Source organism: Protopterus annectens, chromosome 13.part0 (genome assembly GCF_019279795.1).
Source record: "Protopterus annectens isolate FY-2018-M chromosome 13.part0, PAN1.0, whole genome shotgun sequence".
In the NCBI taxonomy this organism is placed as follows: Eukaryota; Metazoa; Chordata; order Ceratodontiformes; family Protopteridae; genus Protopterus; species Protopterus annectens.
The window spans coordinates 180501751-180525966 of NC_056747.1; the positions used below are offsets into that span (position 1 = coordinate 180501751).

General features: G+C 40.1%; 1 protein-coding gene across 2 annotated transcripts in view; it reads left to right on the forward strand.

The window, feature by feature from the left end:
• The window catches only part of MAST3 (microtubule associated serine/threonine kinase 3), a 1680970-nt gene that overhangs the window by 980538 nt on the left and 676216 nt on the right, over nucleotides 1–24216 (forward strand). For both annotated transcript variants that reach the window (XM_044090757.1, XM_044090758.1), the window contains one exon: nucleotides 18286–18418. In XM_044090757.1, the coding sequence (XP_043946692.1) occupies nucleotides 18286–18418 (133 nt within the window). The remainder of the gene's footprint in view (nucleotides 1–18285; nucleotides 18419–24216) is intronic.

Sequence of the window (24216 nt, forward strand, 5' to 3'; positions counted from 1 at the left end):
ATGATGCATTGGAAGCTTCATGTAGGGCAGCCATGACAGGGGCCGTCATTCGTAGACATGCTTGGTTGAAAGAACAGCCTCTGCCAGACCATGTTAGTAAGCTCCTTGATGCACCTCTGGAAAAACGGAAGCTTTTTGGTGCTAATGCAAAGGATGTGTTGAAGTCTATTGAGGAAAAGGCTAAATCAGTACAGACTGTCAAGGATTTCCTCCAGGTTCAGCCCCCCAGATTCAGCAGGAATTGGCCTTCAAAGAATTGGTCCTTTCCGGACTCAGACAAGTTACAAAGGGGAAAAAACAGGCGTGCTCGAGGTAGAGGGCAATACCGAGGCTCCTACAGGGGCCGCCAATGGCAACCACCAAATCAGAGAAGTGGCGCAGGGAGTTCACCTGCACCACAAGGACAATTACAATGACTTGACTTTCACTCCACCTACCAAGGCTCAAAGAGAAGCACCTCTAGGCGGAAAATTATCCTTATTCTCAAAGAACTGGCACATTTTAACCAAGGACAAATGGATTCTGGACATAATAGACAGAGGCTACAGGTTCCACTTCCACACCTTACCAACGAGACAAGGCATGCCAAACCTGCCACTAAATCAAAGGGCAGAGGCTCTTTTACAAGTTTCAAAGCTGTTACAAATAAAAGCTATAGAAAAGGTTCCTCCACTGGAACAAGGCCAGGGATTCTACTCAAGGCTGTTCCTTGTTCCAAGAAAAGAAAAGCAATGGAGGCCTATACTGGACTTGTCCGTTCTAATCACTTTTCTTATTGTGCCAAAATTCAAAATGCTGACGTTACAGCAACTCCTTCCCATGCTGGGCAAGGGGTCTTGGCTGGTTACTCTGGACCTCAAGGAGGCATACCTGCATGTCCCAATCAGACACAGCTGCAGAGGATACCTCAGATTTCTTGCAGGAACAGAGCATTATCAATTCTCAGCATTGCCGTTTGGCTTATCTACTGCGCCCAGAGTGTTCACGAAATGCCTGGCATCAGTAGTTGCACATTGCACTCCAAGGGATTCAAATATACCCTTACCTGGACGACTGCCTCATACAAGCAGACAGCAAACAAACCTTGGTAAAAAAACTTGGACTATGTCATTCAGTTGCTACAAGCTTTGGGATACACAGTCAACATTCAAAAATCAGACTACTGCCATCCCAAAAGATTACCTTTCTAGGAGCAAATCTGGACACACAATCACAAATGGCTTTCCTCACAGAGGAGAAACAACAGCATTTACCAGATTACTTCAAAAGCCTAGCAAAAGTTACCCAGCTGACCGTAAGGAAGATCCTGCAGGCCCTGGGTTTCATGGCATCTTGCATTCTTCTGATCCCTCTGGCAAGACTACACATGAGAAAGCTACAATGGTACCTAAAAAGCTTATGGTCTCAACACAGCCACAACCTAGAAGACGTAATACCACTCATCCCATGCCTGCAAAGGGAATTTTTGTGGTGGGCTCAAGCAAGCCATTTAAACCAAGGCATGCCTTTCAACAAGGTTCAAGCAAGTCAAGCCATTACAACAGACGCCTCAGATCATGGATGGGGGGCACACATGGAGGACAGATGCATTCAAGGTCAATGGACTCCCACAGAAATGCCTCTGCACATAAATCAGAAGGAGATGTTGGCAGTGATACATGCAATAGAAGCCTTTGGAAAATCTCTTCAACAGGGCCATCTGCTAATAAGGACAGACAACACCACGGTCATGTGGTATATAAACAAACAAGGAGGCACTCACTGCACCCCTCTGCAGACTAACAATGGCTCTTTGGGAAAAATCCCTGAAACTGAACATTCATTTGCAATCCCAGTTTGTTCCGGGCAAGGACAATGTTCTGGCGGACAGGTTGAGCAGAGATTTCGTGGATCCACACGAATGGATGCTGCATCCACACATTTTCTCACAAATAACAACTGCATGGGGAAGACCGGACATAGATCTCTTTGCTTCTAATCACAATCCCCACCTGGACAGGTTTTGCTCAAGGACACACCATCCTCTAGCCTGGAGAACGGATGCTCTCTCCTTCAGCTGGAATGCCCTAAAAATCTATGCATTCCCTCCTCTACCACTACTCACCAAGGTGTTACTGAAGATCAAAGCAGAGCAACCAAAGGGAATATTGATAGCTCCAGATTGGCCGAGACAGCATTGGTATCCCTTGCTACTGAGCCTAACTCAAACCAAACCATGGCCCTTGCCCCAGTGGCCATTGCTCCTAAATCAACACAATTGCAGGACTGTTCATCAAAACCTGCAAACATTACAACTGACAGCTTGGAGGGTTACATGACTTTGCCCCATGTACCTCTCTCTGAAAAGGTTCAGGAAATCTTGCTGGAAGCACACAGACCTTCCACCAGAAAAACCTACTCGGCCAAATGGAAGAGATTCATCATCTGGAATACCACAAAGGGCCAGGATGCATTAGTAATGAGCATACCTCAGATATTAGAATACTTGACAGAAATGTTTCATAGTGGCCTCTCATATTCTTCCATTAAAATTCATGCTTCAGCAATTTCAGCAAATTACAACTGTGACCCACCTGTGTTTTCTCATCCCTTGTTAAGACAGTTTCTAAGAGGGATAAAGAATATCAAACCTCCCAGAAAACCACCAGTTCCTGCATGGGACCTCAACTACGTCTTGGAAAAATGAACTCTTCCTCCTTTTGAACCAGCAGCATCTTCAGAAATGCAATTTCTCTCCTGGAAAACAGTCTTCCTGTTGGCAGTTACCTCAGCAAGAAGGGTCTCAGAGATACAGGCCCTCATGGCAGTACCTCCCTTTCTCATCTTTCATCAGGACAGAGTTTCTCTAAGGATCAATCCTTCATTCATGCCAAAAGTGATCTCCAGGGTGTCTCTAAATCAAGCAATTCACCTGCCTACCTTCTTCCCCAATCGTCAAAATAAAGGGGAAAGGATGCTGCATACTTTGGACATACACAGACAATTACGCTACTACTTGGACAGAACAAAGACCACCAGGAAGTCTGACCAACTACTTGTAGCCTATGCTGCCGGAGTGCAAGGAAAGGCAGTCTCCAAACAAACAATTTCAAAATGGATTGGACACTGCATCAGATTCTGTTACTCCTTCCATGGAAAGGGTATGCCAGCCAATATTAGGCCACACTCAACCAGAGCTATAGCCACATCCACAGCTTTACTAAGAGGAGTGGCTACAAAGGACATTCTAGAGGCTGCTACATGGAGCTCCGTGCATACATTTACCAGACACTACAACCTGCCTTTATACTCCAGATCCCGAGCAGGCTTTGCATCTGCAGTCCTGCAGAGTCTTTTAGCTACACCATCCCTAGCATAGATCCTACCACCACCAGCTTGGCTATGGTATTCAACCCATATGTCAGGACTGCAGTTGCATTCTTGAAGGACATAGTACAGTTTTGTACCTACCATAAATGTAGATGTCCGATAGATATGCAACTGCAGTCAGGTTTTCCCTCCCTCCTACCCCACTGCTTTTTTCCCTTGGGTCCATTCCCCCTCTCCTTTTCAGCTGGGGTTATCTATTATGGTGTATCTGTTTATTACTGTTGTGTATGTCTGAAATTTTTTGCTTATACATTCACAAATTTAGCCTTCCTTGGAGGGCACCTGGCATCTGGGGCAAGAAACACTGAAGAAGATGGCGTCGGCGGATGCCTTTATACTCCAGCCGCTGTGACGTCGGGGAGGAGGCGACACCAGCCGACGCCGGACCCAGACTTTGGAATCCGGCCGACTGAGGGGCTGCCTGAGGCAGGACAACCCATATGTCAGGACTGCAGTTGCATATCTATCGGACATCTACATTTATGGTAGGTACAAAACTGTACTTTCAGACAGTTTTAAGTCTTTTCTGAATAAAAATTAATGAAGGTGAAACAAAGGCTGTAGCAGTAAATTATGTACCTACAAACAAATCAGTTCAGCAATACCCATGTTTATGGGGATACAGTAAGAGGAAGTGTTTAGGAGTATGGATTAAAAGGGCTTCTGTTCTGGCATCTAAGGATATATGGAAAGAAACTAAAAACTGAAAATCTGGAAGCTCTTATTTATGTATATGGACAGTAAGAGACGAGCATCAAAAATATTTTTAGATTCTTTAGTTTTATGTACTAGTCAGACATTTTTATAAACCAGAGGAGAAGTTGTAGACAATAATTAATAAAGAGTTGAAGGAATTTATCTGGGAGGGGATTAGGACAAGAGTTAAATAGGATAAGTTTGATCCTTCCAGTAGGACAAGGTGGTTTAGAATTATCTGGTTTGAAGGAATATTTCGGAGCTTACACTGTCAAGGCTCATATATATAACAAAAGTAGTAGTATATAGTTTTAAGTGGAAAGGAATGATCATGAGGAAGCAGGGGAAGTTCAGTAAATGAGAGAGTGGTTGCAGATCCTTAAATAGAATAACTACAACCATGCAGACTATTATACTCATAAAGTATCAGAAGGTATTCTAAGAACTAAGCAAACATAAGCATAGGAAAAGAAGATTTTGACAGTATGGATGACTGCAAGTAGGAGTACAGGAAATAACAAGAGGGGCTGGAGTTAGTGGAGAAAACTGGCAAATGAACCACAGTTTTGGGAATAAAAAACTAGAGGGGGAAAGGTAATACGAGCGGAATGAGGATGAGGCCAAGAAGACATTTGGACTGCAGGCTAGAGACTGCCTTCCCTGTCAGGGATTGATATCAGAATATAGATAAAGGGAAAGGAACAGTGGAATCTTAAGTGAAATGCGTGCTCGGCAGTGGCGGCTGGTGACTTCAAATCAAAGGGGGGCTGCAGGAGACTGCTCAGTGGGTGTGATGAACTAGAAAGGGGTGGAGCTATGCTAAAAACCAGAAAAACTGTGAATTTAATTAAATACCCTGCCCTGAGTGCCAAACCATCATTATGAGAGTCCAAGCAAGACAAAATGAAGTGTAGAAGAAAAAAATATTTCAATGCATCGGCTACATGATAGCTTACTTAATATCTAGATGGAAAAACAAAGGTTGTGAGACATGAAAAAAATAAATTACTTTTTAAATACATTACTGGAATGCCAGTCAAAATCAAGTGTAAAAAAACAAGCAGTACTCAAGTCAAACCACTTCTCCTTGCACTGCAGTTCTAATTATAATTTATATTCAGCTTTATAAAAGTACCAAATAACATGTTGAAAGTAGCGATATCTGTGATACCCCCACTTATCAAAATGTTTATCCAAAAAAGACCTGCTGCCTAACAACAACTATCTACTTGTTTCATGGGGAAAACATGATCTAAGTAAAAAAATGAACAGCAAACAAGAAACAAGCTCTAGATAAATTGCTTAAAGGATTACTGCACAGGTTATGGACCACACATGATAGATTGGCATTTTGTTTAGTTTACGTGTAAAGCCTGCAAAGATGATTGCAAGTCTCCAACAAATGTAATAAGCTTCTGAAGATACTGTAATTCTCTCCTTTATTACAAATACTATCATACGGATTTCAATACCAAAGGCTTATACACTATCTTGTTATGTAAATATTCTCTGTATGGCCAAAACAAAAAGGCTTTCACAACAAAAGGCTTTCAATGTTGGTAATTCTTTAACAGTATGCTTATTAAAGCTTACTTGCATCTTACAATCTCAGACAAGCTTACCTGATGGTCATTAAAGCATTGCTAGTTAAACACAGACCAAGGTACTGCAGCAACATGTATTTTCTGAATAAGAAGCATAAATCAACAGTATAAAAATATGACAGAAAACCAGAACATTCTGCAAAATCAAGGACAGATGAAAAGCCACTACAGTACTTGTGCCTACCTTGGATGGGGGAATACTCTGCACACTTCCACTGCATAGCTGCTCCTTGCCTTGCTTGGACACATCCAGAGTCACTACATGGGGGAGTGGGATACAATAAGTATGTCACAATTTGAAATGTCTCTGGCTGACGGTGATGGCCCTGACACATTTGTCATACCTCTCAACCTCAGAGCAAGAAATCTGGACAAAACCATAAATAGAAGTGGATCAAAGACCCAAAAATAGGGACAATTTTAAATATTACTCTTATAGAAAGATAACATAATAGTAGATCTCGCATTAGTATACATTTTCTGAAGGGTATGAAATCTGAAAACTGAAATTTCTGTCATTATTTTCTAACTTCAGTATTTAATGATTTGCCACTAATTTGCCAGAAAACCACAATTTCATGAAAAACGGGCCAAAAATGTGATGCAAAAATATAAAACAGCCACACAATACAGCTGGGAACCTGTCAAAGAAGGGACATTTTAACATTAGTACTGTTAACTTGAGCAGCTGACAAAATAAGAGAATCTACATGCATTTCTGAAATTAAAAGTAATCTATAACTCTGAAAAAAGTGAGTACAAACCCTTTTATGCCAGGTCAAATAAAGCAGGATCCAAACTTGTAAAAAGAAATATTTAATCCACAAACAACTGACAGAGAGATTTGTGGATTAAATATTTCTTTTTACAAGTTTGGATCCTGCTTTATTTGACCTGGCATAAAAGGGTTTGTACCTGCTCACACTTGGCTGTTACTTTTTTCTGATTATATTCCTCCTATACGGCTTATGCGCTAACCTGACACAAGTTTAGACTGTCTAGGTAATCTATAACTCTGATTACTACAATTACTTATTAACTGTAAATCCTCCACAATTTCTTCCAGATTTGCCAGTTTATGGAGGAATTATTAGGGGGAGAGCAACATTTTGAGCCAAAATCGAGGACAGTTGAGAAGTTTGGATATACCTAATTCTATAAAGCAATTTATTTGCATGTACCTCTTAATGCAGGAAATCTGGACAAGGCCAAATATATTGGGGGATCATACAAACAGTACTAAAAATTGCTGTTGTATAAACTTAGATAGTTGACAGAATAACAGGTCTTGCTTTAGCATGCATTTTTCTGAAGGTATGAAGTCTGAAACTCAATGTCTGTCATTATTTAGTGACTTCATTCCTAAATGATTTGCCAGAAAACCACAATTGTATGAGGAACAAACCAAAAATAAGGAGCAAAAATCTATTCATTATGCAAAAAGATGGACAGTTGAGAGGTATAGTTTAGCCGGGAATGTGAGTTTGGTCGAATGGGGCCACCCCCTGTAGCCATTCCAATGTCCTATTATTTGGCTATTTCACCCAATGTACCATAAACACTATAATGTGCATACTGCTTTACTTCTGAAATGATCTGGATTTCATTTAAACGTTTTATTTTACATTTTACAGCAGAAGCACTAATAGACATCTACTAAACAAAGCAATGCAGTCTCACAATGAAAACAGACTTAGCATTAAAACTTCTCTGCCCTTGAAACTCACATTCATTGAAACAGCATTGAAATCCACATTCAAAGAAAATACATCTGGCCAGTGGCAGATAAAGATTAACTTTAGGCTGTTTTCAGATCATAGGCCCCTAGCACAGGAAACATACATGTGTTCTTTGATGAACCTTCCCGACTGTATTCAGTTATATTCCTTATATTAATACAGTACAATTATTAGGTGTTTTAAATTTATTGTTTTGAGTATTTTTCCAGTAAACAATAAAACAAAATGCATGCACCAATAATGACAAAACTGCCCAATTCAGAACACTGCCATCATAAAAGTCTACTCAAACTTCTACAATCCACTAGTATCAGTAAATATGCACAATCTCTGCAGAAGTAAAAGTCATCTAAATTCTACATTAAAGAGATCTGTAACTAATGAAGAGGTTGCTGCTAGCAAACAACATTATATTTCATTGTTTCATCTACAAATAAAGTGCCTGTTACCATTGAGGAATACATTGCCTATTTTGCATTAAATGATAAGCTAGTAATATTGCAATAGGGAATGGATGGCAAACTGATAACAGGTTCATAATTACTAGGTATCTCCGCTAAAGAGGACATTCTCTTCTCACGACTGCAGCAGCCATCTCCTTTAAGAGTACAACCCAGTACAGTTTCAGCAATGTATCTATATACTGTGGGAGTAGAACCCACAGCCTTCTGCATCAAAAGCAAGTTAATTACCTGTTGTGCTGTTAACAATGCAAACGGACTCCGCATAAGTAGCACTAAACTAATCTTCCCCTGAAGCTTTTTAGCTCCTTGTAAAATCCACTTGACACCCAACTGTATCTTTCAACTTTATAGCACAAGAAATCTGGAAAAACCCAAAGCCCAAAAACAGAGACACATTTTAAACATTGCTTGTATAATCTTGGAAAGTTGCTAGAATAAAATACTGCGTTATTGCTACCCATTTCACTGTTAAGTCTTGAACCCAGAACTCTGTGCATGACAGTCAGAGCAACATACCACTATGCCAAATCAACTGTTTCTTGAAACATGGGAAGACTGAAACTTAAATGGCTATCATTTAGTGAATTCAGTTCTCACCATAGCTCTCAACCTCTTAGCATAAAACACCTGGACAAAGCCAATAATGGGGGAATACAGCCCCAAAAATAGGGACACATTTCAAATATTGATCTTATAAACTTAAAAAATTGCTAGAATAAAAAGTTGTGTTGCTTTGTCCTTTCTGAAGAATATGGTCTGAAATTCAAATGCCTGTCATTATTTAGTGAATTAAATCCAGAAAACCACAGATTTTATGAGAAACAGAACAAAAATATGAGGCAAAAATTTGAGCAGGTTTCGCAAGTGATGGTGGGTAGAGAATTCAGGCTTTTTCTACCTGCACCCAAGGTGCAGGGTTTGTGTCTGAGTTATTCTCTAACCACTACTGTTGCCTGAATCTCTCTAGCCACCAGGTATACTTATCTGGGGCAATTTCTCTCTCTCTCTCTCTCTCTCTCTCACACACACACACACACACAAACACTCAACTCAGGAGCATCTAATAACTGTCTGTACATTTTTTAAAATAATTCAGTATCAAGTGTTAATATTTATTCTACTGTACTGCACTATTGTTCTTGCTAGATGGACCAATAACATGCATCAGTAACTGTTGATAAATCCCAACCCACAAAAAAATAAAATAAGAAAACATATTTTTGCTGCACTACTCTAACCACTTTCATAACATGATCATTCCAAAATTGCTATAACATCCAAACAGTAAATGTCCTAACTTTTGTTATTATTTATTAATTTAGTATCTGTGAACTGGGCAAGTCATCAGGTTCTGAGACCCTTTTCAGCCACAGACCAGGTCCAAAGGCACAATAAGAATAAATAAGAAGTAATAACAATATAGGACGTCCTCAGTTATCTGCCTTTGAAATCCAGGTGTTTACATTCATTACAATAACTCTGTTTACCTTTTAGAGTCAAAGGGATACTGGACCCTCTCCCAGCAGCTAGTAGGTGTAAGGCTTCAAAGCTCATTCTGGAGTCTGGACAGAGTATACATCTATTTCACAATGCAAATGGTCACTCATTCACACACTGCACACACATCTGGACAATTTGGAATACTGTCTATTAACTACTACATGTATTTGGTAATAAATTGGAGCACACAGATAAAACTCATGCATGCAGACTCCACACAAATGCAATCCGGCGCAGTATCAAACTAGAAAACTTGTTATTAGGAAGCAATGTTACTCACTGCTGCACTATGTCACTCCAGGTATTTACAGACACAGCAAATTCATATTAAATGATACACTCCGTTATCTGCTTCTCATACACAGGTATTTACACACAAATGTCTGGACTGGTTACGACAGGTATGCCACTATACTCAGCAGGACATCACTCTATGCCATTCATGGTATCCCTGTGTATGACTCACTCTCTGTGTGTCCCCCGTGTCTCTCTCTCTGTCACTGTCTGTCTCTTCCCCACACCTGTGTGTGTGTGTGTGTGTGTGTGTGTGTGTGTGTGTGTGTATATATACTTGACATGTAAACATTTCCAGATGCCAAGTGTTTTTAAAAGCAATTCTGCTTTTCATTTTTTTTTTAATACTGCATTAAGGAATTGTAAATGTTACAACACACACAGTCCCATGTCTTGAGTGTTATTTGTACAAATAGTTTCCAGTTATCTAGCATACTGAAATATTTGCTATTTCTTTAAGTAAGTAATTCTGCTTTTAAGAAGAAAAGGTTAGAATTCCTGTATATGTGATATTAGAATGATATTTATAGAGCAGCCTTACTCCATAGAACAGAATCTCTAAAGGCAAAAACCTCTGTCTATTTTTGCACACTCCAGAGTTATTTAGTAATCATGAAAAGCAGCAATGCTTTTAAACAGCCCACCTTCACTGCCTCTGTAGTGAACACCTCTGATAAGGGCTAAACTCTTTAAGCACTTCTGTTTGCCCCCCCACACACACACACACACACACACTCCCCATTTGCTTTCTCTTATTAGATGTGGGAAGTAGCTAGGGATTTTGGAAATGTACACACACACCTGTTGAAAAGTCCCAGCCAGCTCTGAAAAGATAGGTCCCAGTCGTTGGCAACACACACATACCTTTTGAAAAGTCCCAGCCAGCTCTGAAAGATAGGTCCCAGTCATTGACAAACAAGTCTCATAATCCAAATGTTCCTGCAAGAGCAGGCTGGATATCCAGCCTGCAGACGTTGCAGTCTGGTCTCCTTCCAGTCTGTGTGGGTCTAACCGCACAGACTCTGGGGCATTTCTACAGTTTGCTGCTTTCTGTGTAATCCGCACTGCTCTTAACTCAGTCTGGATTAGTTCTGGTAATGTGTGCATGCGTGCGAGTTCCAGGAATGATCACATGCATGTGCGGAGTCCGTTCCAGGAGTTATTTTTATTTTCTTTAGTTATTTCTTTTATTTTCTTTAGTTATTGTTATGTTTTTCATCTTCAGCTTGGGGGCTGCAGTCCTGCAGTCCAATAGGACGAGCCGCCCCTGGTGCTCGGTTAAGAGTTTCTAGTTGAATCTAGAACAAAAGCTGCTGTTAAAAAAGAGAATTAGTAGGTCATATAAAATATTGCACGATAACTATAAGAATTAATCAGAGGAGCTGAGAAAAGGTTAGTAAGAGAGACTGGAAAAGCAGTTTACAAGGGAACAATGGCAGGACATCTTTATGTCTCTCAGGTATGCACAAAGATGCAACAAAGTCCAGAAAGTTTAGGATTTTGCTTGCAAGTATCTGCATATATATTTTTATACCCCAAGCAGACTTCAAAGAATCTTTCCTCAGGTGGATAGCAAATGTTGGAGGTGTGATAGGAAAGAAAGAAGTAACTGGGAGCATATGTTTTGGGAGTGTAATGTGTCAGAATGTAAAATTACTCTACATAGTACTCAATCAGAAATATTGGGTGAGCAAATGGCTGTAAGTAAGGAAATGATTCTTTTGAGCATGAGTACAAGATCTGAATTGCCAAAACATAGAAAGGCATTATAAGCAATTACTAGAAAATGGAGATCAGTCTAAAGTTACTGCATTTGAAGTATTAAGTATTGTAAAAGAGATAAGACTGGAAGAGGTATCTTTAGAAAGGAGACGTAGCAGATTACATCGAAATTAATAGAAATAGTGGGAACAGTATATGCAGAATAACGTTCAGGAGGAAGAGGTAGGTGTAATGGAAGGCAAGAATTGAGCAAATGATGTAATGTTGGACTGGTGATAGTTATAAAGAAAATAAATGTGATGTATAATGTACGCAAATGGAAAAAGTATTAAAATGGTTTGTTTTCTTTTCTGTTTATGTATGTTTGCCTATGTCTTAAGTGATAATTTAATAAAGGTACTTAAAAAAGAGAAACTATATTCACTGTTTTTGTGCTAAATGGAAACAGGTGTGAACTATAAAAATAACAGAGCTACAGCCTTAAAAGTATAACAGTGACATTGTAACTCCACCAGAATTTAACTGAGGCCTATTGTATTAGCTAGTATCTGAGTACATTAGTTGACTTGTTATATTTCTGCACCTATAGGATGCAGATTACAGGGTTTGTATTATTCGAACAATAGTAAAGGTACATTGTCATTCAGAAGAAAAATGAAGCATGACAGGCTTATTAATTGTAAGATTAATAAATTAGTTTGAAGAAAACTAACTTTTTTAAGATATAAATAGTCAATCTGAAGCAAATAAAGCTTGCATTTTGTGGACTCTGCCAATAACTGCTGCTAAGTCCATGGATAATTCCCTACATCTGCAAAAAGAAAATGAAGAGTGCACCATGTATCGCCAGGTCAATGAAAGCTCAAGAAGTCTCCTTGTAAAACCAATAATCCACGTTTATTGTAAAAACACGAACACAGAAACTGCAGAAATATAAGCGCTTTCGCGTTGCACATCAACGCTTCATCAGATATAAATGCAGTAGAAACCACCCCTCCCTTTATACAAAAAACCTCATGACATCACTACATGCATTAAAACAATTAAATAATTAGAACAATAGAGCACAATTAAAGGAGTAAAACTTAATGCTTAAGACTCCTGGATGCTAAAAAGGGTTTGATGGACAACCTGTCATTAAGCCCAAATCTATGGGCTTGTAGCTTCATTATCCACTTGCCCTCTCTTTCCTCTATTCTGTTCTTTATGTTACCCAACCTTTTATCAGTATTCACCAATTCCAAAACCTGGAATTTAAAGTTGTGTGTATTACCTAGTTCCATTATGTGTTTTGCAAGGGCATTTGTAATATTGCCCTTGTTGATGGCATAAATATGTTCTCTTATACGCTCTCGTAGTGACCTAGTTGTCATGCCCACATAGAATCTCATACAGGATTGACACTCGGCTACATAAACTAAGCTGACAGATTTACAAGTGGCATAATTTTTAAATAAATACCTCTTCTTAGTGGCCGGATGTATGAAAGTATCAGAATTAGATATATATATGCATTGATTGCAGGCATGACATGCAAAGGTGCCTGTTCTCTTGCTCAAGTGCATATTGTGATGACTTCTGTCATAGCATAATAGCCTATTAAGTGAGGGCATGTTTCTGTATGCCACTCTAGGTCTTACATCAACCAACGATCTGATGGTGTCATCAATCATTAATATGTCCCAATGTTTATTAAAGACGTTCAGCACATGGTTGTTCCTGTTGGTAAATGGAATAACTATCCTATTGAAATTATCACTATTTTTACATTTAGGTGGCTGTGGGTGACCATGTGATCTATTAATCAAGGGGGCTCCTTCTTGTTGTCTATAATGGTCACTCTTAGAGAAAGCTTCTAATACATGTTTTTTGTTGTAACCCCTAGATAAAAAATTCTCAGCCAAATTCTCTTTGTGCTCACAGTATGCTGTTGTTTGTGATGTTAACTTAGACACTCTAACCATTTGGTTAGTGATGATGTTTTTATATATATGCTTGGGATGCATACTTTCTCGGTGCAATAAATTATTTCTCCAACAGTCCTTCCTGCAAAGTTCAGTGTCAAAGCCACTTGGAGTATTAATGATCTTAACATCCAGAAAGTCAATACTGTCAGAGGAATATGTGCACTCAAAGCTAAGAAAATCAGTAGTGTTATTAAGGTAGGTCACAAAGACCAAAAGTTGTTCAACAGTTCCTCTCCACAACAAAAACACATCATCTACAAACCTATTATAGAATACGAGATGATCAACAAATTCTAAATCTCTATCCAAGACAAAATCCCTCTCCCAATGTGCCAACACCAAGTTAGCATAGGCGTTGGCACATGGGGTGCCCATTGCAACACCTTTAGTTTGTAAAAAGTATTTATCTTTGTGACAAAGTACATTATTTTCTAAAACGATTTCCAAGAGTGTCATGTACCTATATACAATGCGTTCAGATAGTTTATGATTCACCAGCATGGCTCTCACAAAGTCCATCCCTGAAATATTGGGAATAGAAGTAAAAAGAGACTTCACATCTAGCGTGACTAACAGATCATCTCCGCTAAAAAAGGATGAAGAGCTGTGGTTGGCCAAATTCTCAAGGAAATTCGCAGTATCCTTTAAGACATGTTTAACCTCTGCTAAAACAGGTTTTAATACTTTATCAAGATAAATAGATAGAGGTTCAGTCAACCAGCCACGACTAGACACTATGGGACGCATAGGTGGATCCAATATATTTTTGTGGATCTTAGGTAAACCCCTGAAAGAAACTATATTCACTGTTTTTGTGCTAAATGGAAACAGGTGTGAACTATAAAAATAACAGAGCTACAGCCTTAAAAGTATAACAGTGACATTGTAACTCCACCAGAATTTAACTGAGGCCTATTGTATTAGCTAGTATCTGAGTACATTAGTTGACTTGTTATATTTCTGCACCTATAGGATGCAGATTACAGGGTTTGTATTATTCGAACAATAGTAAAGGTACATTGTCATTCAGAAGAAAAATGAAGCATGACAGGCTTATTAATTGTAAGATTAATAAATTAGTTTGAAGAAAACTAACTTTTTTAAGATATAAATAGTCAATCTGAAGCAAATAAAGCTTGCATTTTGTGGACTCTGCCAATAACTGCTGCTAAGTCCATGGATAATTCCCTACATCTGTCTATGGCTTTGGAATGCTCCTTGTCTTGTATTTTGCTAGAATGATGAGCCTTCTACCTGACATACTGTTTCTGGCACTGCTTTATTAATTTCCCTTTATTGCTGTCCTGAGGTTGTGCTGTGTAAATGTTGGCCAGAGGAACTGGTGCCGTACTAATTTATGCTGATGCTGTGTAGATGGGGGCTTGTGCTTCAGAAAAGCATATTTTAGTTTGTTTTTTTTTAATTTTATTTATTTACCTTGTGTTGACAAGCCTAAACCCCTAGACCAGCATCCTCTTTTCAGTGGATACCCAAGGTGTTGTTCTTACTGTTTAGGGGAAGGTAGGCCAGGGCACTGGGGAATTTCCACTATTGCTGTTGATACGCATGGTAGAATCCTTTATATCTACCTGAGCTACCACCACCTTAGGCAGATGGGACTTCAGTTTTGTCATCTTATTTGGTAGACAACATAGGGGAGTGTAGTATCCCCTAAATCTACACTGAAGTGCCAGTGACGAAAAATATTAATTCAGCCACCTGAGTGGGAAATAGTAATAATAATGATAACCATAGTAATACCCATTTGTTAACCACACTCCCTTTTGAGGGGTGTCTTGGGACCAATGTCTGGTTAAGTGACTTGCTTACGGTTTCACAGCAGGCAAACAAGGGCTGAGGTAATCAAACCTGTATCACAGGAACTACAGCTCTCAGCTTTAACCCTCTGCATCAGCTGCCAGAGAAAGCACAGCTTACTGATCATCCTTCACTAAAGGCAGTTGTGCTACATGCTCTGCCACTGATACAAGGGTTGCAACAGAGTGTGAACTAAAATGGTGGCATATGATTTAGAAAGGTGGGGGAGGTAGGTGAACCTTAACAGTTTTATTTTCAGCAATTCCCAGTGGGACACATTCATGATGCAGACAACAAGTTTGCGAAACTGAACCTCAGGACAGGCATCACTCTTGCTCTCTGGGATGCAGATCCTTGTCTGTGCACAATGCGCATAGACATTGCCAGAGTGTCTTAGCTGCCCTGAGCTAATTTTAATTTGTAAGATGTTTTCTGATGTATTTTTGTACCTACTGAATGCGCAAGCAGTACTTTTGTCTCCTTTTGAATCCATGCCACAACTGTAATATCAGTATTACAATATAATTTTGCTCACTAAGGAAAGGAATGGGTTTGCTGAGCTGCCTTGCAGTGTAGCATAATATGTCACTATGGCTAATATATTCTTGAGAGTTCCATGTTGAGTCCTCTTACAGATTAATTTATCTCCCTTGAACAGAGTATAGCAGTTGAGCAGAATCCGAAGCTGTTATACTTACTTTTCTGTATCTGGACCATAGTTTATGTAGCACAGTTGTAAATCCCTTAATCATTCTCTGGCAAAAGTGCTTCCATGGTGGACTCTTAGAAGCTCCTAACTTGAGGTATTCTGGTATAGTAGTTTCATAGCCATTGTTTTTACTAACTGCAGTTAGCACACTCAGGCTTCTGCAGAAGCCCTCCTAATTTTTGTTTAAAAAAAATGTAATTTCAACAAAGGCATTGCTCTCCTTTGGCATTATAATATGACAGATTATCAATCACAGTGTGTTTTGTAATATGAATATTTTATAACAATCACCCTTTCTGGCTACTAAAACCAAGAGAGTCTTCAGTTTAGTTCTCCCATGAAGGTAAATTTAGTAAGGCATTTTACAGCCATAGCTTATAGCGAAATGAGGGAACACCAACTCTCTCCGTGCTGGTTTCCCATCAGTTTTTTGTACTAATAGTGCATCTTTTGCAGTGCAGCATTTGTACTGAATGTTGCTGGCCACAGTAGCATGTCTGTCAACAACATTTCAGCATTGTATTCCTCTGTGACACCATCTTTGGAAAATATACATTAGAATAGCAAGGCATGTTTTGCCAGTGAAAAGATTGGCTGTATTATCAGGACTCTTGAAAATGTGCTTGTGATGAAATAGACTATAGTTCAGTGCACTGCAGACATAACTGGCTAAAGTGTTTTACTGCAGGCTTCAAAACTGAAGTTTGAATTCTGTTCACTCCCACTTGCCTATTGTATGATTTGAACTAATAGTTTGCTTGTGTGTTCTGCTAACCCCTCTGGAAAGGAGTACATCTGATGATTCAATGAGTCTTTGTACAATAAATTAAGTAAATAAATAAATAAATTCCTGTGGAGAGTATATGTAGAATTGCAGCATCTCATTTTAGAATTGTTTGCATCTGTTATTTCTGCTTGTCATGACGTTGTTATTATGTCCTGCTTCTGAACAAAGGTTCTTTTCTCTTATACCCACATTTTCACCTGGGGTGTCCATCCCCAAGGCCAACAGCTAATCCACCAGTAACAAACTCCAGTGCTGTTTCCCTATAGCAGGTAGCAAAAGATAATATAAGCAACACTTTGGCTTACAAATGTGGTAAATGAAGTGTGCTTATTAGCAGAAATGAATTGCTCCACGGAGCATGATTCCAAAATATACTACCACTTTCAAGAATACATCTGCTTCTGGATGATCGTTTTAGATTCCGAGATGGATTTACTATTTGGAATTCTATTTACTTTTTTTGTGGATGGCATGTTTCAAATGTAGAAGTTGAGTTGTTCTTTCCTTAATAAAAGGCTGTAGTATTTTATTCCCTTCAGATGGCTTCACATAAATAAAAACTAGATTTTTTTAAGAGGCCAGGTAATGTAATAATCTTGGTTAGTTACTGTTAAACTGAAGGTATTTAAAAGAGTTGCAAATATGACTTTTTGTAAGTATTTATAGCTCTTGGAGTAATCAAAGCTGAAGTTAGCTATAAGTAGGTCTTGAAAGCTGCAGTGAAATGTGGATGTAATTTGTGTCTTTATGTGAAAGAGTCATTCTCCTATCCTGTCAGTTATGATTCCATGAGTCATGAGATAGTTCAACACCAACTTTGATTAGCAGAATCTCTGTATTCGCACTTGAGGGTGGACTTAACATTGGCATTTAAGGCTGGCTTAATAATTTGAGTGGCATTACCGTTTGCTGGTAAGTCTGGTTTAATCATTCACTTGTAGGAATTATTTTGACAACTAATGCCACAGCTTCCTGCTGTCAAAATAGTAGCCCAAGCCAGTGATGGTCTTTCGATGCTAGTTTGAGAAGACACTTCTCAACTACTGTACTACCAAGCTACACAGGCAGCAAATCATTTTTTAAGTTCTAGCCCAGTGGCCCTAGAGCAATTTGTCTGCAAGGGCTACCCAGCAGAAAAAGGAGTATAGTAGCCAAAATGCATGTTAACCTTTTCTTGGAGGGAGTGCACTGCAGCAGTGCCTTTTACAGAGGCACAAATCTCTGTGTCCCTTGTGCATGGACATGCACATATTGTGTACACTTGGGACCTTTTAATTTTGTACTGGGATGGGCTGAAGTTTATTAGGTAAGACAAAAGCCATCCATGCAGGTCAGTGTTCTGGGATTTTGCTGCTTAGCATGTATTCTCCTCCAATGTCAACCAAAGTGTCTAAAGAGGCAATACATGGAACTTCAGAGTTAGAATTCAGCAGGGTAAGTATAACAAGGTATTTGACTCCACTTTCTACTGGTGCGGTACATATACATGAATCTCCCAGCTTCATCCCTCATACTAGTTAGCTGGTGTTGACTACTGATGTGCTAGTTGTCTTTACTTGCCTTGCTACAGTTCATAGTCACATACAGTATTAACACACAGTACTTCTTTGTTTCAGCTTATTAATAACATCTCTTGGTCACATCAAGCTGACAGACTTTGGGCTTTCAAAGATAGGCCTTATGAACATGACCACTAACCTGTATGAAGGCCACATTGAGAAAGATGCCAGGGAGTTTGTGGACAAACAGGTAAACAAGCTCCATTTCTTTTATTTGCATTTGCTTAAGGGAGGGGGGTAGATCAACCAGTTAATGATGTTGAATATTTAAGAATTAGCCAGGTTATAACTTTCTTCATGTTACATAAATGTAGTCTTATTGTTTGTGTGCATCTGTGTGAAAATAGCTGGAGTGATTTGAACATGCTGAATGCTTTCTCTTTCCTCCTCTTCATTGCTGCACATCCCTTTTTATGTAATAATAAACAGCTGATATTTCCAGTGGACACTGACCTACTCTGCAGTTAAGAGCGAGAATGTAAATATTCAGTTACTAATGCTTGCGACACTTAACCAGTTTGTGATCTGTCCCTAGTAATGCTGAATCCAGACATTCTGGATTTAAAAAAAAATCTCTTGTGACAGTGAAATCATTAAATCCTTATACAGCTCTGCTTTAGCATTAATATGCAAATAGCTAAATATTTGCTGGGGATTAGCACCTTTGATGGGGGTACTGAAATTTGTTAAGAACCTTACAGTACTAAATGTTGTTTAATTGCAAGAGATGATGGCAGAAAATATATCTGCTGACCTTGCCTTCCTAGTATGACTTTTTATTTATTTATTTTATTTAACATTTTTTACCGGGAAAGTCCGACTGAGCACAGGTCCTTTTTCAGCAGAGGCCTGGGGAGAAAAGCTCCATGAGTAACAGTAAATTTTCATGCACACATTACAACAATCATTTGTATAACAGATGAGCAAAAAACGGAGGAACCCTCAGCCTGTGACATCCTGCTGTCAGCAAAAAAGAAGTTCAAGAAGGCTAGGCCTGAATTGTGTGCTGCCAGTCTAATTCGGATGTACCCATTGAGATGCTGCAGTAATCCACAGTACGTCTGACTCCTTCTCAGGCACCCTGTACTGTGGTCCTGCCTCGAGGCTAGTATTGTGTATGACTTTCCCACATCAGATGAAACTACTCATACAGATAAGGATGAGAAGGGGAACCCAGAGGGATCATTTCAGATGAACTGGAGGGCATTCCTCAAATCCTTGTAAAGGAAGAGATGCCTGGAACCTTGACTGAGGTCCACCAGTGTTCCTGCCTGTCTCACTTCATTATTAGGAAGATGTCACCTGTAAGAAAAAGAAAAAAAAACTGAAAGTGTTTCTCCTGTTCAGACATCTCGGGAAAAGGAAATGGTGGAATTCTCACAGGACCTATATAAAGCTATCTTGTCTCTCAATCCCCCTTCATTCCTCTCTACTTCTTCACTTCACCTCTCTGCCTCAAAAGATACAACATGAATCTTCATCTGAGAAAGAGGAGGATGAATATGATTCAGATGAATATTTCTTAGCATATTCATTGTACTTCCATTCTTGTGGTCAAGCTTGCTTCTTATGACGACACATTGTCCTCTGACTCCCATTGAGGAAATCACCTTTGGGAGAATCTATATCTAAAATGGTGAAACACTTAGTTTGGGAATCCCAACAGGTATCTGATATATAAAAAAAAATACTGTTACCTGCTGGAGGTAGGGACTCCCTCCAATATTAGAAGCTTTTCCGGATGTCTTTGCACCCATTTCTACTTGTCCTGATTCCCAGCCTCCATCAGCCAAGAAGCCAGATAAAGGTACCTGAGGACCTTAAGTTTCTATACAAAAATGCTGTAGCAGATCTTTCTGCAATTTTCCATTTCTCCTAAGCTTCTGCCAGCAACCAATGTTTTGTCATCTGACAGAGATAGTATTGCCATGGACCAGTATGGTAAGAAGGTTTATACTTCTGCCACTCTTGCCTTCAGGGCTTTAAATTACCAAACTCAAATGGCAAAATACCTTTGTCCATTTTAGGGGATTTAAGTAAGATAATGGCTAACCTTGAGGCTTCTGATACTAAGCAACAAGCAATTTCTATGCTTGAGCACTCTAAACAAGTTTCAAGGCATTCAGAGAAATGGGACTGTGATTCTGCAGAGGCTTCTACCAGAGCTGCTTCTACTGGATCTCTTATTAGAAGATTTACCTGGCTTTGCCTGCAGTCTCTCCCTGAGGATGTTAAGTCTAAGCTTTTGGATTTTCCCCTTCACATGGATCTTTTATTTTGAATCTCTGCAGCAGATCTTTTCTAAAAGAGAAGGGTAAAATGAAGCAGATTTTTCATGCATCAGTACTTGGGTATCAAAAAAATTACCCAGCTAAGCCCACTTCCTTTTTCTGACGGGATCAGAAACCCATCAGTATGTGGCAGAAGAATGCCAAAGAAGCTGAAAAGTGAGGTGTGCAAAACAGTGGTGTGACCAGTACCACTGTATGGTGCAGAAACCTAGGCAGTAAAGGAAAAGCTGTTGAGGAAGCTAGAGGTGATAGCGATGAAGTGCCTGAGATGGGAGTAGAATGCACACTGTGGGACAGATGAAGAAAGGAGGACATAAGAGCAGAAGCCAAAGTAGCCCCAATTGCAGAAAAGATCAAGGATGATAGCAGTGGTGGTTCGGGCACATGTGCAGAAAAGCAGAAGACAGTCTGCTGAAGAAGATTAGGGACAGACAGGAAGAAGGCAAGAGGAAACAAGGGTGTTAAGCAAAGAGGTGGATGGATTCTGTGTGAGAAGACATGTGACAGTCGGGCATGATTTTCAAAATGGCAGGAGAGTGGCACTGAATAGATGGAGATGGTAACAGTTGACACAACACCATGACCCCATGTAGAAAATGGGAAAAAAGGGGTTGAATGATGATCAGAAATCCTTTCAGAAAGGTAGAAGACATTCTAGGGAAAGATTTACTGACATACCTACCAGAAACTCCATGTCTAGACAACATCCTTTTCCAGACAAGTCAGCCTGACTATCAGCCAGGTTACATGATGTTAAGGGAAGTTCTGTCGCTGAGGGATATCCCTCCTCCAAATCAAATGCACCTACTTCCACCTCTCTTACAGGTCTTTCTCAACTAGTGCACCATAGAAACAGTGCCACACCCATATCTAGGAAGAAATTTTTATTCAAGACTTTTTCTGGTCCCCAGAAAAGAAGGTACTTGGAGACTCATTCTGGACTTCTCACCTCAACACCTTTTTGGAAGTACCATCTTTCAAGATGCTCATTCTGCAAACTTTTCTTCCTTCCTCAGGGCTTTGTGTTTCCCTAGACTTGAATGCATACCTGCACATCCCCATTCACTCCACCTGCAGACGAATTCCTCAGGTTCTCTGCCTTTTCATCAAACTTTCAGATCTCTTGTTTTACTCTTCAGTTTAACTACTGCTCCTAGGGTCTTCATAGCATCCAGCCTATGCCTTCTGCAGTTCTCAGTTATTTTCCCATACCTAAATGACTTTCTTATCCAGGCTACCTCACAGGACACCCTGGGAATGCTTCTCAGTTTCACAGTGTCACTTTTGGAGAGACTGGGATTCACCCTCAGTCTCCAAAAATCCACTCTAGCCCCCTCCCAGGATCTGGTTTTCCTGGGTTGAAAACTGGATGCTCTGCTTTTACTCCATAAGGGAAAATTCAGTCTCGTTCCACCTTCTTCCAGTCCCTTCCCCCCTTCAATTTACTTCTGCAAGGGAGATTTCATGACAGCAGCCATTTCTATGAATACCATTTTGCAGGTGCTTTTGATGTTACTGTATTGCTGTCATATATGTTCTCAGTGCAATGGAATGCTTTCACACCTTTGTGTGATTTTTTTCCTTTGGTGACCTTGTAACATTGTTGGCCCATTATTTCACTTTTCCAGCTGGCCAAATGCTTTACTCCTTTACTACCTCCAAACTTTGGAATAACCTCCCAACCTCAATTACCTATACATATATGCATTTTCTCCACTACCTCTCATTATCAGGGTACTGCTCAAAATAAAGGAGGAAAAGCCAGACTGGCCATGCCAACACCGGTACCCACTGCTGCGCAGCCTGTCCCCTCTGCCACCATGGCATCTCCCTCAGATCTCAACACTCCTAACCCAGAGGGAAGGAGATTTCATGCATCCCCACTTGCAGACCCTCAATTTGGCAGCCTGGTTTATTCCCTGACCCACCGTACAAGCTGCCAATTTCAGTCAACTGGTTCTAGATGTTATACGTGAGGCCAGACGCCCTAGCACTGGAAAGTCTTATGCTAACAAATGGAAAAGGTTTGCACCTGGATCCAGGCTAAGGGTCCTGATACGGCACAGCCCTCCCTACCTCTCATTCTGGATTACCTAGCTGACCTACTACACAGTGGTCTATCCTTTTTCTCCAGTAAAATTCATGCCTCTGCTATTTCTGCTCATTTCAGCATTGAGCAACCTCTTTTCTCACACCCTCTCATCAAACAGTTCCTCAGAGGGGCTAGCAACTTGAGGCCACCCAGAAAAGCACCTACTCCAGCTTGGGACCTAAACTTAGTGTTAGAGAAACTCACCCTGCCCCCCTTTGAACCAGCAGCTTCAACAGAATTAAAGTTTCTCTCATGCAAGGCAGCCTTGTTTCTGGCCATCACTTCAGCAAGAAGAGTATCCGAGCTACAAGCACTAATGGCTGTAGAGCCCTTCATCATTTTCCATGCTGACAGGGTCTCCCTCAGGCTAACCCATCCTTCATGCCAAAAGTGGTGTCCAGTGTGGCTCTCAACCAATCCATTAATTTGCCCACCTTTTTCCCTAACCCACAAAACAAGGGGGAAAGAATACTGCACTCTCTAGATGTACACAGACAGCTCAGATTCTATCTAGACAGGACTAAATCATTCAGAAAGGCTGATCAGTTGTTAGTCAGCTTTTCTGCAGGAGCAGAGGGCAAAGCCATATCCAAACAAACCATTTCCATATGGATAGCACATTGTATCCATTTCTCCTACAAGCAATACGGGAAACCTCCCCCTAAGGGGTCAGAACTCACTCTCCCAGAGCAACCTCCACCTCTACAGCTTTCCTCAGTGGAGTTCCCACCAGGGACATCCTGGAGGCTGCAACATGGACATCTGTTCATACCTTCACCAAGCATTAAAACCTGCCTATCTTCTCCAAATCCAGGGCAGGCTTTGCCACTGCAGTCTTGCAGGATATCCTAGCCAGCCCCCAGTCTGCTTGACTGCCTCCACCCTTTTCCTCAGCTTTGGGAATCAACCCAAATGTGATGTCTGCAACAGTGTAACATGAAGAGCATAATACAGTTGTGTACACTTATCATAAATGTAGATGTTCGAGTGTATTTACTGTTGCAGTCCTGGTTTCCCTCCATCCTTCCCCCTTTCTCTCTCTCATTACAAATATCTTTTTGGTATTTACTTTCTACTGGTGGGGTTCTTCCACCCTATCCTGGCTCCCGCTTGGATGCTCTTGACAGGGCAAGAAAAACTGATGTAATGGCGTCAGCTGCCTTACTTTGTACTACTGACGACCTGACGTTAGTCCTGAAGCGACACCAACCAATGCAGAAATATTAAGCCTCTGGTATTCGGGCCGACTGAAAGCTACCCTGGCAGGGATAACCCAAATGTGATAATTGCAACAGTGAATACATTCGAACATCTACATTTATGGTATGTGTACACAACTGTACTTTGATTCAAATTGTAAAAAAACTACCAAGGGAATGGAACATATTAGAGATTGTGTTCCTAATGAAATTACTGTTACTTCAAATCAGATTTTACCACCGTTGATGTGCAGTGGTCACGGGGTTATAAAGGTTAATTTTTTGCTAGATAATTTTGCCAAACTGAAATCTAAACCAATGCACAGAAGATTAATTACAGATTATATGGAAGCAAAACAGTGACTATGTGAAACTAACTGGAGTGAGCTGTTCAGTGGAAAAACTG